At 47.9% G+C, this 17681-nt stretch overlaps 6 protein-coding genes across 6 annotated transcripts; 5 read left to right on the forward strand and 1 right to left on the reverse strand.

Moving 5' to 3' along the window:
* Positions 1–3560: 3560 nt before the first annotated feature.
* On the reverse strand, positions 3561–7168 carry N7466_001731 (uncharacterized protein; the record flags this gene model as incomplete). Its single annotated transcript, XM_057161129.1, has 2 exons — positions 3561–5496; positions 5556–7168. 2 exons carry the CDS (start codon positions 7166–7168, stop codon positions 3561–3563), a joined length of 3549 nt encoding a protein of 1182 aa, XP_057024414.1.
* A 4804-nt stretch (positions 7169–11972) lies between these two features.
* N7466_001732 (uncharacterized protein) lies at positions 11973–12299 on the forward strand (the record flags this gene model as incomplete). Its single annotated transcript, XM_057161130.1, has 2 exons — positions 11973–12095; positions 12141–12299. The coding sequence occupies 2 exons, from the start codon at positions 11973–11975 to the stop codon at positions 12297–12299; spliced, it is 282 nt and encodes a 93-aa protein (XP_057024415.1).
* Positions 12300–12330: 31 nt separating this feature from the next.
* Positions 12331–13991, forward strand: N7466_001733 (DUF4246 domain-containing protein; the record flags this gene model as incomplete). The annotated part of the gene is made up of 3 exons (XM_057161131.1): positions 12331–12378; positions 12428–13390; positions 13449–13991. 3 exons carry the CDS (start codon positions 12331–12333, stop codon positions 13989–13991), a joined length of 1554 nt encoding a protein of 517 aa, XP_057024416.1.
* Positions 13992–14943: 952 nt separating this feature from the next.
* N7466_001734 (glycoside hydrolase family 28 protein) lies at positions 14944–16200 on the forward strand (the record flags this gene model as incomplete). Its single annotated transcript, XM_057161132.1, has 3 exons — positions 14944–15168; positions 15247–15666; positions 15742–16200. The coding sequence occupies 3 exons, from the start codon at positions 14944–14946 to the stop codon at positions 16198–16200; spliced, it is 1104 nt and encodes a 367-aa protein (XP_057024417.1).
* Positions 16201–16214: 14 nt separating this feature from the next.
* N7466_001735 (uncharacterized protein) lies at positions 16215–16486 on the forward strand (the record flags this gene model as incomplete). The annotated part of the gene is made up of 2 exons (XM_057161133.1): positions 16215–16276; positions 16339–16486. The coding sequence occupies 2 exons, from the start codon at positions 16215–16217 to the stop codon at positions 16484–16486; spliced, it is 210 nt and encodes a 69-aa protein (XP_057024418.1).
* Positions 16487–16491: 5 nt separating this feature from the next.
* On the forward strand, positions 16492–17504 carry N7466_001736 (uncharacterized protein; the record flags this gene model as incomplete). The annotated part of the gene is made up of 2 exons (XM_057161134.1): positions 16492–16741; positions 16939–17504. 2 exons carry the CDS (start codon positions 16492–16494, stop codon positions 17502–17504), a joined length of 816 nt encoding a protein of 271 aa, XP_057024419.1.
* Positions 17505–17681: the final 177 nt, after the last annotated feature.

Raw genomic sequence — 17681 nt, forward strand, 5'->3', positions numbered from 1 at the left:
AGTTCATACCCAGAAGTTGGAACTATCAACAACAGGTCACCGAATACCAATTTACCACTATGCAGGCATTGATGATTAAAGGCTACAAAGGCTACAAGATACAGTTTTCTGTGGTCTAAAAAGGCCTATCATTTAGTTCTACAGACTCAGCTATGCAATTAAAAAAGCAAGGAGTTGAACAAATCTTGGGCGGGCACAAACGCGATTCATTTTTCTGCAGGGTTTCAACCTGCTACTCGCTCAGGAGTCAGCACACGGTGATCAAGCACGCGGCGCTTTTTTTTTTTGCACCCCTATTTCCAGGAAGGGGGTTCAACCCTCCATGATCCTCTCTCATCCGTAACCTCATCCTCCACGTCTCAACATCTCGTACATATGAGTAGTTTTCATTGATTTTGAGCCGTGTCAGAGGCCATGATAGACGGCGGACATGGCTCGGGGCCCGTCGGGTCGAGACAAACGGCGAGAGAAATTTCGAGTCCAAGTCAAAATCACCGGGTGGCTCAGAGAGGCACCCAGAGGCACCACTTGTGGGTCGACGCAACTCGACACGCTCCAGGAGCATGGGAGTGGCCACTTCTATGGGAATGGGCACTTCTAAGGCCGGAGTCTTCGTAACGCGGGGGAATTCCCCGTGCGGAACAGGATTTTGGACGGGTGCCGGTGTAGACGAAGACTCCTTATCCGGCTTGTTCTTGGTATTTTTCTTCTTTCCCTTCTTCTTCCGTGAGTCTTCCGCCGGCGTTGTCAGCTCCGGGGCGGTACTCTCCATATCCGCCACTATCTCGGGCTTCGGGGTGGGCTGCACATCAGCTTCCACGCTCTCCAGCACCGGGGTGGGCTCCGTGTCTCCCACCATATTCTCAGCCTTCAGGGCGCTTGGCACGGCTGCCATCCTCTCAGAAACGGAAACCTGTGCTTCGGCCCCAGGTTCACGGTCCTCAGCCCCCAGATTCCATTGCTGGCGACGCCACAACTCTAGCCACCCTGGTTCCATGGGAACTGGCACAGGCGGGTAAGGGTAGCTGCAGTATCGGGAATAGTGATAGCAACAACAGAATCGGAGACTGCCCGCACACTCCGGACACCAACAGTTTTTGCTGCCGTGGTGTTGTGTGCAATACGGGTAGAAGAGACAATACGCAATAGTGTGGTCTCGCTCCAAAGTTGCCACGTCGACAGGTTCCAAACGACCGTCCTCATGGAGCCATGCGTTCTGGTATTGTGAACTACCATGGCGGCGGATGTTCCAGTATGGGGGATACTCTGGACACATCCCGAGGTCGAAGTCGGCATAGGTAACCACTGCTTCAACAGGCTGCGAAAAGAATATGTTAGTCTCAATTCACGCATAAAGTAAGAAGAGAAGCAAAACACACCTTGCTGGTGGTGGGAGTGGGTTGAGGGGAGAGGGAAGATGCCGCATTCTCCCGCACAGTGAGCACATCACCAGTGACCGCGACCTCAGCGAGATGAGCTGTGGTGGTCTGTGAACAGAAAGTCAACAAACGAGCAAAGGATGGAGTTATTAAATAAGTGAAGGTTAACAAACCTCGAAGATGAGAGGTGATCGTGCTTGAAGTGAATGCGGCATCTCCAGCTTAACGGCGTCCGTATCTTCACCAGTGACCGCGACCTCGACACTAGAAGCTGCCTCGGTGGCCTTAAACAGAAGCAAGTCAGTGAATTGAACGAACGATAAAATACTGACAGCAATCTCAGCCAGACATACCTCAAAGGTGGATTCCGGAACTAGAAGAGCCGAGAGGGTCTCTTCTTCGATGTTCTTCGCCACCTCGCCAGTGACTGCAACTTCAACAGGGGTAGTACAGGCTGTTGAAGTAGTCTGTAAGGTATGACTATGTTAATAAGATAATGATAAAAGGAGCAAACAAATCATCATAGCAACATGCCTCGAAGGTGGGGCCTGGCGGTTGGTTTCTGTCCTCTTCTGTAGAGGACGGGACGGGGTTGGTAGCGGCAGCAGCGTTCATCCTACGCTGTTCTCTCATCGCCTTCTGTATCTTCATTCCCTTCTTGCCCTTCTTGCTCTTCGTCATCTTGGTCCCCGGGAGGTCGACTGCATTTTAAAGATGAGGAGGGTTGGTGGGATGTACAAGGTGAGGGTGGTTTTGGGGGAGAGTGAGCTGTGATGAAAGTTGGGGCTGCAAAAGAGAATGGAGAATATGGTGATGAATATGGCGCAGGAGAAAACACAGGAGCCTTCTCAATCATTTCGTTGTTAAAGGGGTGAGGCACTTTGGGGAGGGAAGAAATGGAGTGGTGGGAGGAGAGTAGACGGAAAGGAAGAAAAGTGAATGTAAGAGCGTCAATGGCGCGGTCACAAGCCTGATCTTCTTCATCACCACCTTCTCCATTCTGCTTCTCCTCGTTCTTCTCAAGCTTGATATTTGCCTCGAGTGCTTCTTTTTCTCACTCTCGCTAAATCCAGATATTGTTCTCGACTCCCCCCCCCCCCCCAAAACAGGTATCATGCCATACTCATTGCCATCTCTACCAAATGTGTAGCAGTTAGACTCCTCATCTATAGATTTATATATATTGTAATTTGTTAGTATTGGTCTTCCTGATATCACGGGCACCAATCTGAACATACCAAATTCAGGTTCCGCATTTGAATTCTCATGAGAAGGTGATGTCCAGTCTTGACGAAGTAACGGTTGGAAATGGTCAAATCTGCTGTATATCCAGCGTGTAATAAGTTGTCTATTCTCCTGGGTTCTGCTTGTATGCGTGAGGCAGCTGGAGCCGTGATCGGAATCGAGGTGGATATATATAAGATACAGTGCGTGGATTTATCGGGTGCGTGGGGGAAAGAAGAGAAGAAAGAGAAAGAGGCAGGCGGTCAGATAAAAAGTGGTTATCTTATATAATAATCTCTTGGTCTAACCCGATTGGCATACTGCTCTACCCATAATGCTTGAGGCGACGCGCTGCAATTTTCCCACCGACGCACTGAAGTCTCGATTCAATGTTCCGGTCTTTACTGTTACTGAATTGAGCGTTAGTCTTGAAAATTGATTATACTGAGGTCTAGCTGGTATCTTGCATTGATTAAGATATGTTTTATCCATAAATTGCTGGTCCATGTCATCCAGATTCTTGGAACAAAATCGGTAAGTTGGTTCTAAGGTAAGTTTCTTTCACGTGACATGAGATTGAACAGAGTACTAGGGCCTGTGGGCCTTATTTGGCTAGTAACGTGTACACGTTTTGGTACAATGAAATAATTGAAGTTTTTATTGATAATTAACAGCTCAATTCATTTCCCACAAACATGTAGCATTCAGTAGTCCATCAAACCTGGTTACACCTCTGCTCTGGATATGTTAAACAAAAAAGGACACAAAAAGACTGTATATGAAAAAATAGACGCTGAGAAATGCACCAGGTGGTATAAAGGTCGTGAAAAAAAAAGAGTCAAGGAAATTGGACCAATGGGTCTGCAGATGAGGGAAGGAGAGTGATAGGATATGTGCTTTGATGCCAAGACAGACGGACAAAAAGAAAGATCAATACAAAGAACGGCTCTGAGTAAATTAGAACATGCCACCATCAACAGGGACAGCGGGAACAGCAGGAGGAGGGTATTGTGGAATATCCGGGACAGGGCTGGCCATGGTCTCATAACGGAAGCAGTCACCTTCCTCAATCGACTTTTGGCGAAGCCGACTGCGTGATCGAGGACGCTTCTCGTCATCTGGAAAGACACTGTGCTCATCATGAATGCTGGGTGCAGGAGATGAAACACGAGATTCAACCTTGAAGGCAGACAGAATGGTTTGTGTGCCTCGGCGACGTCGAGGATTCATTGGTGGTAGTGGTGGAGTAGTAGTAGTCGGAGCTGGTCCACTTGGAAGACCAACTGTAGGAACGTTAGAGGTGCAGGAGACAAAGGTCGGCTCGGAAATGAACTTCTTGTTCACCGGGCGCTTCTGTAGCATATTACTACCCAAGCCTCGTTGGGGTAGGCTTTGAGAGCTGGCAGAAGCCAGACTCGATGTTTGAGATTGTTCCAAGGCGATCTCATTCAGTGGAGGGGTGGCATTAGCCGAGTAGGCAGGAGTCGCAGGGCATGCTCGGGGTGGAGCACCAATGATCGAAGGTGAGTTAGATGCCTGGTTGAACTGAAACGGTCGCTCGTACTGGAAGCTCGGGGTACCCGACCGGCTAGCACTGCGGTATCTTCCTGATGCAGCAGAAGCAGATCGGTCAAAAGCAGCAGGTTCAGGAGCCTCCATTGATGGACGGGTCGAGCTAGTACCAGATGCAAGGACTGGTGGCTCAAAGTTATCAGGGACAACAAAGTTCTCGTGGGCGATTACAGTGCCTTCATCCACAGTTTCAAGATCATCTCGTTCGCGGTATCGGGTCCGGCTCTTAGACCGGCCAGAGGCATCAGAGTTCGAGCGATCTCTTGGAGCCCGGTAACCAGGCTGCGGGGAAGTGCCACGGCTACGGCTTGACTCTCGAGATGCGCTGCGGCTGAGAGTCGGCATGCGAGATCTGAGGGACCGCTCTGAGACCTGCGGAGCACTGTTGTTGGAGTGGCGGCTGAAGAGAGACGGCCGCTCCTCACGCGCCATGTCTTCCGGAACAAGGGAAGGGGTGGAAGAACTGTAACCATATAAATCGTTCTTCGAAACCGCCTGCTTGCTTGACTTGTGCTTCAAAAGGGAGAAAGCATTGCCGGCCTTGATATGAAGGTCGGGAGTCTGGCGACCAGGAGTGGGACTGCTCGAGCGACTTTCGCTGTCTGCAACACTTCGGAGTTTTTCTTGGATTTTCCGACGTCGCTCGGCAATTTCTCTAGCAAATTCATCTCGTTCTCTTTGAGTCTCGGTACTTCCCTCTCGATGGTGGTGATATGCCAGCTCTTCCTTCCAAGACGGAATGTTGTCAGGGATAGCTCCCGATGAGGAGGAGTCCTCGCTACCACGGCTAGTTGCCATCTCTGCAGATTGTCTGAATGAATCCCGGGTGCTCGAAGATTCCGGTTCAGTCAACTCGGCCACGGTATCCACATTAAGTTGATCTTCAACCGTAGGGCTTGGCTGCACCTCAACAACGGACACCTGGGGCTCGAGCTTTTTTGAGAATACATCACCTATGGGCAGTGTTGGAGATGGGGGACGGAAAATCGAAGACTTGTCACTCGCACAGCGCAGGTGTGACCGGATGCCATCCATTGGGAATCCAGATGACTGGATTGTTGGGGAATCTGGGCGTTCAATGATCATAGAAGTAGCCATGTCAGAGGGCAAGCTCTCCTCTGGAAATTCGTTCTCTTCAATTGGTTTCAGATCACCAAGATCTGAGTATCGTACTTCGGGCAAAGTTTCAAGATGCTCCTCTGTAGGAGGGGGCTTGGACAAGACACTGGGGTGGTACAGAGAGCCACCGTAATCCGTGGCTGCAGTTGTCACTGAAGACACTTCGTATGAGTGACGATCTTCTCCTTCGTCGCCGGAGTCACTTGTAGTGGAGGCAGCATAAAAGGTTCTGCCACCAGGTATGCGGGGAGAGGCTTCTACACTCTCCATCCCGTGATGCGCGTCACTGCTGTAGTGGGAGGAGGCTGACTCGGCTCTGGAGCGGTAGCTAGACTTGGAAAGTCCGCGGAGCCGGCCTGGCTGATCGTGCGGCAGTGCACGAGGCGACGAAGGGCGTCGGGGGGAGGGGTGTCTCGGCCCTGGTGCAGCTGGAGTTGGCGGCGCACAAACTGCTGCTCATCAAAGCCAGTAGCTGGTCTGTTGAACAGACCCATTGCAGTTGCCTTGCCGTGATCTTCTGGGTTGAGCGCTGCAGCCAGCAAGGAGTGGGTATCCTCGGTTTCGCTTGTAGGTGGGCTCAACGGAGGGGCGCCGAAAGATGGTGCGGTAGGAGAAAGTCGCTCCCGAGAAGACATCTCCATGTAGGCTTGCTGCTTGGGGGAAGTTGCCGATGAAGGAGGGCTGGTCGGCGGAGGGGCACCTGGTTCAGCGATAGCAAGTTTCTGCAGCCGATCGCGAAGGTTGGATGCACTCCTAGAGTAGTTGCGGTTCAAAGGGAGAATATCCGGGGTGCCAGATCGGTGTCGGCTGAGGCTTTCCAATCGATGCAAGGTCGAGTTTTGTTGATTTTGCACGTTCTGTGTCAAGCCCTGGCCATACAGGCGGCGGGATCGAACCGAGCCAGTTCTAGGGTTTGACATACCGGACTGTGGCCGGGCGTCCATTTGGAATTCCGGGACTGGAGCGGTGTGCGATGCGCCTTGCGGCTGCAGGTGAGATGCAATTAGTTGGGACTCGTCAATCGAAGTTGCTGCAGTTGAGGATCGTGCGTTCGCTGTGGGGCCAGATGCTGTTGATGAAAATGTGGTTCGGTTTGCGGATGAAATAGAAGGAGTATCGTCAGAGTCCGGTGGAACAAGTTCTTGAGCAGCAGTTGCTTCTTCTTCTTCTGCTGCTGCTGCTGCTGCTGCTGCCGCCGCCTCTCTTTCTTGTTTCTCTTGCAATCTCATCCGTTGGAAAGCAGACATGTTCAAATCATGGTCATAGACTGCCTTTCCCATTCCCATTCCTAAGGGGCTCTCAACGACAGGCGATGATCCTCCTGGAGATCGGACCGGGATGCGAAACACTTTCTGACGACCACCAAACAAATTGTTTCCTTCAGCTCGACGAGCTCGGCTCATCATGCTCCCATTATGTGATCGATCGTCGTCGGTACCATAGCCTCCGTCACCACCAGATGCATAGGAGTCGGTTCTGCCCAAGGCGAGTGAAGGTCGACTGCCGTCATTTGAGGAAACTTCGTCAATATCTGTAAGCATTGCCGGGCTGTGTCCAAAAAGGTTCAATCGTGAAGCTCGCTTGGGGAATAAGACGCTGTCGTCACTAGCTTTGCCGATCTTGGAGGCTGGATCATCTTGTTCTCTGAGCATGCTGAATCGAGCCGAAAGCTTTGGCATGAGCAAACTGGTGCGGAAGTCATCTGATGGCGGCAGGGCGTCTGCTAGGAGGTCTAGCTTAGCTTGTTCTTCGGCAAACTCCTTCTTCTTGGACAGCTTCAGGCTGAATGGGGATTGAGAGGGACCATTCTCCAATTCGTCCAAGGTGTCCTTGACCTCCTTGGCCTTCTTATTCTTGCGGAATCGGTTCATCATCGGATCGATTCGTAGGGGTATTTATAGCGGGTGGGAAAGGAGCGAGTATAGTTTACACAATGTTGGTTTAACGGATTGGAGGTAACGAGTGACTAGCGACTGGCAGAGCTTATTAGTCTCTATGGTTTTATGGAGAAGTGCGCTCTTCTTGTCTCTCGATACTCACAAGGCAAGGCTTATCCACGTATTAAAAAGAGCGGCATGACCATTAAGCGCCAGGTCAAGTTGGTAAAAGTAAAGAGCTGCTTATTCCCAAGGGGGAAATGAGTGAGTATAAAGGATGGCACCCGCGGTTGATTTATTCGCGTTCGGTGGATCAATGGCAGGGCCAAGGGGCTTGGAGCACCAATCAAATATAGCTGAGGGGGCGAAGTGGTCGGCGAATTGGTTTGATTGATCACACAAGGAAAACGAATGGGATAGGAGTCGACGTGCAGGAAATGATCGGGGGCGTGCCAGTTGTGAAGACAATTAACGATATAGTTAGCGAGCGTGTGGAATAAAGAACGATAAAAGTAAAAGGGAGAAAAATCAAAAAGAAGGGGAGAAAAGTCAAATAATATGACAGGATGAGGTCGAGGAATGCGATTGGAGATTGAGAATGGGAGAGAGAAAAAAGAGTGTGTATACTCCGTACCAAGCTCTGTATTTGGACTGTATGACACTAAGAAACCCGAAAAAAAAAAATTTATTAAAAAAAAAAAAAAAAAGGAAAAGAAAAGAAAAGAAAAGGGATCTGAATTCTGGATCCGGGATCGTCAACGATCAAGTGTCCCACTGTTCTTACATAGTCGATCTATTTTGATGTGCACAGTTTATAGATTTTTTTTTTTTATAGATTTTTGTTGACGATTTTCTTTGGTTGTTTTTGTTTTCTTGTCATAATTGACATTGGGGGGTACCCGAAGCTGCATCCATGGATGCATTGGAGACGAGACATGGAGAAAGAGAAAGGGTGGATTTATTACGGTAAAATGGGGAAATTTCGTGGGAAAATTACTCGTACAATAATTGACCTAGGGCAGATTGCGTTTGGTCCCTTGCAGGGATTTTCCAGGTTAAAATAATAAAATACGGTACCGTGTAAGTTTCTTCGGCATGTGGAGTCTGGGGCTGAACGCCACTGTGTCCCAGTCACGCCCAATGATTGCGATTGTTTTATCTTCAGAATTAAGGAGAGTGAGATCCATACCGGCGGGCTTGTTTTGACAAAGTTAATTTGATATTTCCCACAGATTAAACGCCTTCCAAGATATCATATATCACTGGATCAAATCTCGGGTTCATACAAAGATCTTTGGTACTCGGGTATTGCATTTGAAAGAGGAAGGTCTATGTAAAAACCCACTAGTGCTCCGGCACTCTGGACACGGGAAACCCTTTCTTTTCCACAAACACTGGAACTTGGATTGGACCAGATCTCCTATGGAGTACGGAGTGCAAGAAAGAAAAGTAACTTGAAGAGACGATCGCAAATCCAATAAATTCGGTACAACCGGTGGACACCTCTTTCTTACATAGATCTTTTTTTTTATCTTTTTTATCTTTTTTTTTCAACCTAACAAAACTGCCGCGCTATGTATATTCCATCGACGCACATGATACATGAAGTATAGGTTGAAATATCATTCCCCTTGCATGGCGGCAAACTTGAACAATGCCATCTCATCCCGGTCATTCGTCTATCAGATGAATGGCTTACAGGGCCGTGATCCCCCAGCCACATCCTGCAAGCCAGTCCATGTAATCTGCAGCTTATTTCTCCGAGTCTCCTGCGTCGTGCAGCACGTCAGCAAGCTATTTAACATGCTGTGCCACGCTGGCCAGACGCCCATGCCGTGGATCCTACTTTATGTAAGCTGGCGGGTCTCATAATTGAAGGGAGAACAAGCCTGAAAAGTGGAATAAAAAAGTCAGCTGGATGGAGAAGTTTCCTTCGGTGAAGAAACCTCTTTCCCCATATCCTCCGTATGAGAGACACATAGTCATTGCTTCTTTTGATTATTATCACTATTTTTTGAGGGAGGGGGGGGACTTTCGTGTTGATTTTTCTCTCTTTCTTCCGAAACGACCCAGTGTTGCATCATCGATCAATGCTCATGAACCCAGAATCCGGATCTCATCCCAGCCCTGATGGTGGACCTATGAGATCATATCAGAAGCACGGACAAGGGTGAAGTGATGGTCTATCCAAACGGAGGCCAAGGGCCGAGAAGGAGCAAACTTCGTCTAGCGCGGTTTTGGCTCGCATTCTTTTTTTCGGGCCAAGATTGACAGCCGTTGTTGGGGGCAGCAAGCTTTTCTTCTTCTTTGGGCATTCTGGATCCCGCGGAGAACCTTCTCCTCTCGTACTAAAAGACCGAAGAGGGGGAAATAAGGGCAACAGTGGGGAGGAAACGGGAGGACACTCGCTTGGGTAAGAGTAAAGAGTTAATACTAGTGCGTCGTTATTGGATCCACACACAGGTCAACTCCTCGGTATCGCTTTAATTTTGTCTGATTTTGTTTATCTCCACGCACTGGGTTTGGGCCTAAAAACGGCACTTCACTTCCCCGGTGGCGCGGATTGGCTGAAGACCAAGTGGTGCCCCTGACTAGACCCAAGAAGGATTACTGTAACTTGGTAATTTTGCTATTTTGCTATGTATTTTGCTATTTTGATATGCACATGAGGCACACCTCTTGCATCTCTAGTCCAGTCTTGGGCTGATAATATCATAATAAATACTACACTTTGTCAAATAATTGCATATGATTTGTAAGAGTAAAATAATTTCAGATAAAATAAAACAAAACACTGTAACGGTTTCTCAACACAACTTGTCCATCGTATAATAGTATAATACAACTTCAATGTTCCTGGTGGAGCAACCGGTATTGATTCCACGGGTCCACGGGTAACACTTGGGTATGTACCCGTATTCAGTACATATTCAGTACATATACCTCCGTACGCAAAAGTACCTTTTCCTCGCCAAAAGTCGAGGCTTTCATATTAATTTCCGATCTATCACACTCCTCGATTATTGATTAAAAATTCAATGGATAAAAACCTGTAATGGACGGATTCATAATCACAAAAGTCCGATCACCAGACTTGAGGTCATCCTTGATTCATGATTTCTGATTCGGGATTTTTTTTTACCAAAAGAATTCCAGATTCCCAAATTCCCAAATTCAAATATTCTCAACTTTTCACATTCCCAAGTGTTGATCGCCTCACGGGAGAGCGTGCATATCGATCGGCTCTCAAGCTCCGGGCCCAGATCCAGCGATTTTGTACTTCTGTGAAGGAGCCAAAGGAGAATTTTGGAAGAACGTTGGGGCCGGAACTATGATCCATGTTGGTGGGAACCAGACCACCAATCCCAATTTCTGGTTTCCGCACTTATGGGACGATTGTAATTGAAGGCCCCGCGCGCCGTTGTTTCAGGTGTGCGATCAATCTCCCACTAGCATTTTTCTTGGTGAGTGGGGTTTCAATGGCTCTTTCGGCTATCAGGCTAAATACCACGCGTTCAAATGTTGGTCGGTTTTGAGAGGGGGCAGGAGCTTCCATCTACGGATACTCCGTACGACTACTGTCAATTAATTTCAATCATTGTGAAGTTTGAATGGTCCTGTGACCCGACGGTGCAAATGTGGAGCCTATCGGGCCCTAGCCAATGGTAACCATGCTACCAGTTATCTGAAAAGATCCTGGCCGAGACTCCACCGGAAAGCCAAAGGACCTCTTTCTCCATCCAGTTCTACCCATTCCCCACGCTTGATGTCTGACCGGAAGACCAAGACGCTAGTAATTGGCTATTGGGCTAAAGATCCACCGTATAAACTTCACCTGAATGGCCTTCCAGAGTCTGTATAGGTTGACCTGTCGACAAGTCCCAGAGGCATTGCTAAGTACGGCAGTACCTGGGTTTACTGCACGCGCTAGCAAAAGGTACAACATTTGAATATCAATGACTGAACTTCATGTGCAGGCAGTTTGAAGAGATATCTATAATTAATTCAAGTCTCCTAGGCTAATATATGTATTCCACTAACATTGAAGCTCAAGTGCTCAGATATGTATCGACACTCTAATAAATCCATCCTCCTCACATGATATCAATACATACAATCATCTACAGTTTTATCTGGCAGTTTTTGGGAGAGGCTCCATCTTGCCATTATATGTAGAAACATTGTAGACTAATATAGTTTTTATGGTTGTTGCAATCTAACGGATAATCTACGATATCTGGCCTTTCGTTGTTGGTTCAAACAGTCCAAAGATACAGTTTTGAGAATGCAATCCTTGGAAGTTATAATATTTCAATATTCAGAATCAACTTGAAACGGGGCCAATTTTGCGCCTGTTGACCAGTCTTCAGTCTGGAGTTCACGTGCCTCACGTGCTCAGGTGGTTATCACATGACACAATCGGAGTCAGACTCTCTTGGTTTACCGCCCTTTACTGCCATTCCCCTCGACATTCATGCGGGCCGCGGCGTAAATCAAAAGCTTCCAAGTACTTGACTCAAGAGTCAAGAGATTATGTATCCAAGTTACCCCCCTCTTCTCTATCAATCCATTCAATGTTGCTCCAGTCCTGCATTACGGCTTTACTTTTCACATCAAAATATCAGTATCTTCTGGATACCTTTTTCCGATAATCGATATATTGATTCAGATTAGCGTGGCTTTAGTCTTCCTTTCTAATCACAGCCGCTGTTATCGGCTAGGCTACTGCCCATTAAGCAAAAAATCTCCCCTGATTATGAACATACTAGTACCTAGTAGATAAATAACACGCACGCCCACGATGCAGCGCCTGCATCCCCTGGCCAAGCTATGTCAACGGTCTTATGGCTCTAAACTTACCTCGGTCGCGAACTCGCAACTCGAGATGCCGGGTTTCAATGTCCCCTTGAATCTCCCTCCTGCAGTACGCCTTTCGTCCTTCAATCACATATTAAAAAAAGAAAGAAAGAAAGAAAGAAAGAAAGCTAATGAATTCCAAGCCTCGGGTTGGGTCGGTAATAGCATGGAGGAACGGATTTGGGAATGCTTTGGACCCAGCCTGCTGTCAGGAGTAAGTATCGACGGGTCCACGCGATCGTGCCAGACTCCGGGACTCACTGATTTATAGGCAAATTCTTACCCAAAGAGAAATCTTGATGATGCGAGTGATGAATACCATCACCGATAAACCTGCATGGGACCGAAAAGTGTGTTATAATGACGTGTTTCTGTTGATTCCTGTCTAACGCTCTCCAGGTTTTTGACGAGCAGATTGTTTCCAAATGGCGCAAGGAAATCTCTCAAAGCGGCCTGGATATGTCCCCAAACATGATGGATTGGATCATAAAAGAATTACAATGGAAGTCGGGAATATACCAAGAGACAGGAATAGTCCAAGTCTTCGATATCGGCGTGGTAAAATCTGATACTGCGATTTCACAACAAGTCCAACAGGCTTTGAAGAGCGCAGTTCATTCTCTGCAAGACATTCCCAAAGATAGCAAAGACTATCACCCGGGCTCTGATCAGAAAGTTGTTGACTTAGTGCATCCTTCGTTATTCCCCGTTGTATATGGTCGGACTCGTGTCCTACCCGACCGAGTTATTGATCTAGATACCTGCCTGGATAGCATAGGCAAAGGCGAGGCCATACCAGTTCCGTCGGAGGAAGATTTAAAAATATCTCTGCCACGCGAATATTCCGGGAGCCCAGTTGCATTAAGCCAGAGATTCCAGTGGCTTCCTTGCGATGTCGAGCTCACAGAGAATAACGGTGCTCGGGTTCTATCCTACATCAACAATCTCCATCCTATCACGCATCGAAAGCTGTACCAAGTGATTGAGGAAGTTATTACGCAAACAATTCCCCTCTGGAACATGAGTCTGACAGCCAATGACTACTACACGCAGAGAATTGAGTTCACAGAAGTCGAGTACGACGGACCGTCTGAACCTCCAGCAAGGCAGTCAAAGGAGGGAGCAGATGACGAGGATGAGTTCAACGATGAGTATTGGCTTTGGATGTCTGCCAGACCGATCAAACAGCCTGAGCCAGGCGAGTTCAATGAACGACATATGCTAAAGAACCGCGATCCTATCAATCTGCAAGAGGACTTCAAGAACCGGAAACTTCAGGTGATTGTGAAGCTAGCGAACATCGAACTCACACCCGATAAGCCCGAATATGAGGGTGGCACCTGGCATGTAGAGGGTCAATTGGTCAGTGTCCCCCTGTCACTATTTTTTTTTTCTATTCCTGATTATTGAGTTCAATCAGAACGAACGAATCTGCGCATCAGCAATATACTACTATGATAGCGCCAATATCACAGAAAGCACACTGGCCTTCCGTCACCGAGCTTTAGACGATTTCATCTCCCTCAAGTACGAGCAAGACCTCCACCAATTCTTGCAGGTAATCTATGGGTTCTCACCCGAAGTCGACGGAAGGAATACATCCAACATTACCCAACTCGATGGAAGTGTGGTCTGCAAAGAAGGCCGGCTGATCACATTTCCGAATATTATGCAACATCGCGTCTCTCCATTTTCCCTGGCTGATCGGACGAAGCCGGGACACAGGAAGATTCTTGCACTGTTTCTTGTGGATCCCCATCGGCGCGTTATTTCGTCTGCGAATGTACCCCCGCAAAGAGAAGATTGGAGGGAGAATAAAGCATGTTTGGAGATGAAGGGGTTTTCAATGTCGATGGTTGAGGCGAAGAAACACAGGCTTTTGCTTATGGAGGAGCGAGGTCTTCGGAAAGAGGAAGAAAATAGGAATTTTGAGGAGGGGAGCTTTTGTCTCTGCGAACACTAACGGGACTGAGAGGTTCAAATGTTGGTTATCAGTACTAGGCTGGTAAGCTAAAAGTCCAATTGTGCTCAACTCGTCAAGGCCAAACACCTGTGGACTCCGTTGCCTAACTGAAATCATTAGCATAAAAGATTAACATTGAAGAACCAGATAACAGTCAATAAAGTCAATCTCTACATATAGATTGCCTGGAACATTCAAATGATCCACCTTAAAATATTGCAAGAAAGAAAATAAACACCAAGCCACATTATCCTAGTCCGAGCCTAAGACATGCTTTATGTTGATTAAGTGATGAGCCAAGCATGGGATCCATTCGCCCCACCCAAGCCCAGGCTTTGTTTCCAGGTTCAAGTGTATAAACTCCATTGGATCAAAACATTTGAATGGTCTGATGGTGAAACCGCTCATCCCGAGACCCTAAATTTTACCGAACATCCCCCGAAATCTTGAGGGAGAAAGAAAAAAGACGGGTCGGACGTGGCCTCTTTTGTGCTAAGGATTTATCCCCTGAAACCATCTCTGAAGATCGGCCCAGGTCATTGCCGTATACGGAGCAACCCAGTCTTCACACGGTTATGATAGACACATGCAATGTGGGGTTTCTGTCACTTCGGTTAGATGAGTTGACGGAGTATACATGTAGATTTTGTTGCCCGAGGATGGAGTAAGATACGAATTCCAGAGTTTCAAATGGATATGACGATCTTCTTTTGTCCATCGTTTCATATTTGTAGAGACTTTAAATAGTAGTATGTAATCTCGGAATGTCCATATATACTGAGATGGCGCCTTTATTGATTTCTTTTTCTTTTTCTTTTTCCCACACTATCATTCTCTTTTAACTGTGCCTTTCCTTTAACTTTCCATTTTTCTCTTCATTTCAATAGAGCTGGACTCTCGATCCCCACATTCTTTATATCGTCTGTCGAGTGGACGGAATATTCTGTACAACATGCGTTCCTCATTGATATCCATCCTGGCCCTGGGCGCCACCGTGACACTTGCTGCCCCGGCCCCCTCTCGCGTATCCCAAATGAAGAGAGCCACTTCTTGCACTTTTACCTCAGCTGCCAGTGCGAGTGCGAGCAAGAAGTCTTGCACCACTATTGTACTGGATAACATTGAAGTGCCTGCCGGTGAGACACTTGACCTAACAGACCTGGCGTCTGGTACCAAGGTAAGTAGTACCGGTCACTTAGAAAAAGCAACATTCCAGCTATTATTCATCTTCTAACTCCATTTCCACTACTGATAGGTCATCTTCAACGGCGAGACTACCTTCGGATACGAGGAATGGGACGGGCCTCTGATCGAGATCTCGGGATCCAACATCATTGTTGCCGGTACCTCCAACCACACCATCAATGGCGGTGGAGAGCGCTGGTGGGATGGCGAGGGCACCAATGGTGGCAAGACGAAGCCCAAGTTCTTCTATGCTCATGACCTGGATGACTCAACCATCACCGGTCTGAATGTGAAGAACACACCCGTCCAGGCCTTCAGCATCGAGTCCAATAATCTGGTTCTTAACCAGATAACGATTGACGACTCAGATGGTGACGCAAACGGTGGTCACAACACCGATACTTTCGATGTTGGCGAGAGCAATGGGGTGACCATTCGTAATGCTGTTGTGATGAACCAGGATGATTGTCTGGCAGTCAACTCCGGCACGGTAAGAACGACCAATTCAATGCGGCAAAAAAAAAATCCGTCATATTTGACCAAACTAACACACTTTCTAATATAGAACATCGTCTTCACCGGAGGCACCTGCTCCGGCGGCCACGGACTGTCCATTGGCTCCGTTGGCGGACGAGACGATAACACCGTTAAGAATGTGACCATCTCAGACTCAACTGTGAAGGACTCGGAGAACGGAATCCGTATCAAGACCAACTCTGGAACTACCGGCTCTGTCTCTGGTGTTACTTTCTCGAACATTCAGCTCTCCGGCATCACTGATTACGGAATTGTATTCGAGCAGGACTACGAGAACGGTGACCCGACTGGTACCCCTACCGATGGCGTTCCCATTACCGACTTGACAGTGGAGAAGATCACTGGTACTGTTGAGAGTGATGCGACTGAAGTCTATATTTTGTGTGCTGATGGGGCCTGTTCAGACTGGACTTGGTCTGGCGTTAGTATCACTGGTGGATCGGCCAGTGAAGAGTGCGAGAATGTGCCATCCGGTGCATCCTGCTAAGTATAGATCGATCAATGTTGGGTTTAGAAGTACATCGTAAACAGTGGTTGTTCTTGGTCAACTGGTCGGTCAAAGGGTCCATATACTACTAGTCAACTATTAACTAATATTCAACTGTCGATTATAAATCCACGCCAGATCTTTGTTACTCCATAACGTCATAGCTGAATACCTAAAGCTCCCCCCGCAGGAGCTTCTGCAAGACAAAAGCCATTGGCCTGCTCTACCCTTCTCTTACAACAACCTCCATTCCAAAATTATTCACATTGAACCCCAATCGATCTAAAAAAAATGCAAGTTCTTCTCCTCGGTGGCCACGGCAAAGTCGCCCTGTACCTAACCCCACTCCTCCTCAACCGCGCCTGGAATGTTACTAGCGTGGTGCGCAATCCCGACCACGAAAGCGAGATCCTGGAGCTCGGAAAGGGCCGCAAAGGCAAGCTTAATGTCTTGATCTCCAGCCTGGAAGATGTGAAAAGCGCCACCGATGCCCAGAAAATCTTAGACGTTACCAAACCAGACTATGTAGTCTGGTCGGCCGGTACGTTCAAAAGTTGCCCCTCACCACACCCCCACTATTCACGAATTCCGTGGGTCGGAAACAATCTCCTGTATAAATGCAACAAATAATATAATGCATGATTGTAAAGCCCGACCTTGATCACCTCAAATGCAGAAACACAAAACAATGACAGTTGAAGAAGAAAAAAAAACTCTACTAACAATCTACTTTAAAAGGTGCCGGCGGCAAAGGCGGCCCAGCCAGCACAATAGCCATTGACCAAGAAGCAGCCAAGCACTTCATAGGCGCTTCATTTGCCTATCCCAGTGTCTCCAAATTTCTAATGGTCTCCTGGATTGGCAGTCGACGCCTACAACCAACCTGGATGTCCGATGACGCCTGGGCAAGCATTATGGTCGGTAAAACCGAGCGGTTACCCACCTATGCCGCAGCCAAGCTCGAAGCCGACGAGTACATGACGGCGCTAGCCGCGAAGCGGAAGCAGGATTCTTCGCGTGGACCCTTCCAGGCGATTAACCTGCGACCTGGTGTGCTAAAGGATGATGCTGCGACTAGGAAGGTGGAGCTTGGAATCACGGGCGAGGCGAGGGGTAGCGTGACGAGAGAAGACGTGGCTATTGTGGCGGATCAGTTGCTTGCGCGGGCTGATGTTGAGGGTTGGTTTGATCTTGTGAACGGGAGTGTTGACGTTGAGGAGGCTGTTGAGAGGGTTGCGAATGAAAAGGTTGATGCTGTTGTTGGGGAGGATGTTGATGGGATGGTTAAGAGATTTTTCCCTTGAGTTACTACTAGTAGGCAGTAGTACTGGTGGTTAATGGCAAGTTAGGTGCAGCTGACTTGGCGTCACTGTACATAGACTCGCGTGTTCCCAAGCAGTTAGTTATTGATTCTTAGTATTCATACTACACATACTATCCACTATTTATGATACTTACTACGTCTTTCTATGAACCCAGGG

Source organism: Penicillium verhagenii (assembly GCF_028828195.1).
Source record: "Penicillium verhagenii strain IBT 33310 chromosome Unknown utg000003l_segment0_segment0, whole genome shotgun sequence".
Lineage (NCBI taxonomy): Eukaryota > Fungi > Ascomycota > Eurotiomycetes > Eurotiales > Aspergillaceae > Penicillium > Penicillium verhagenii.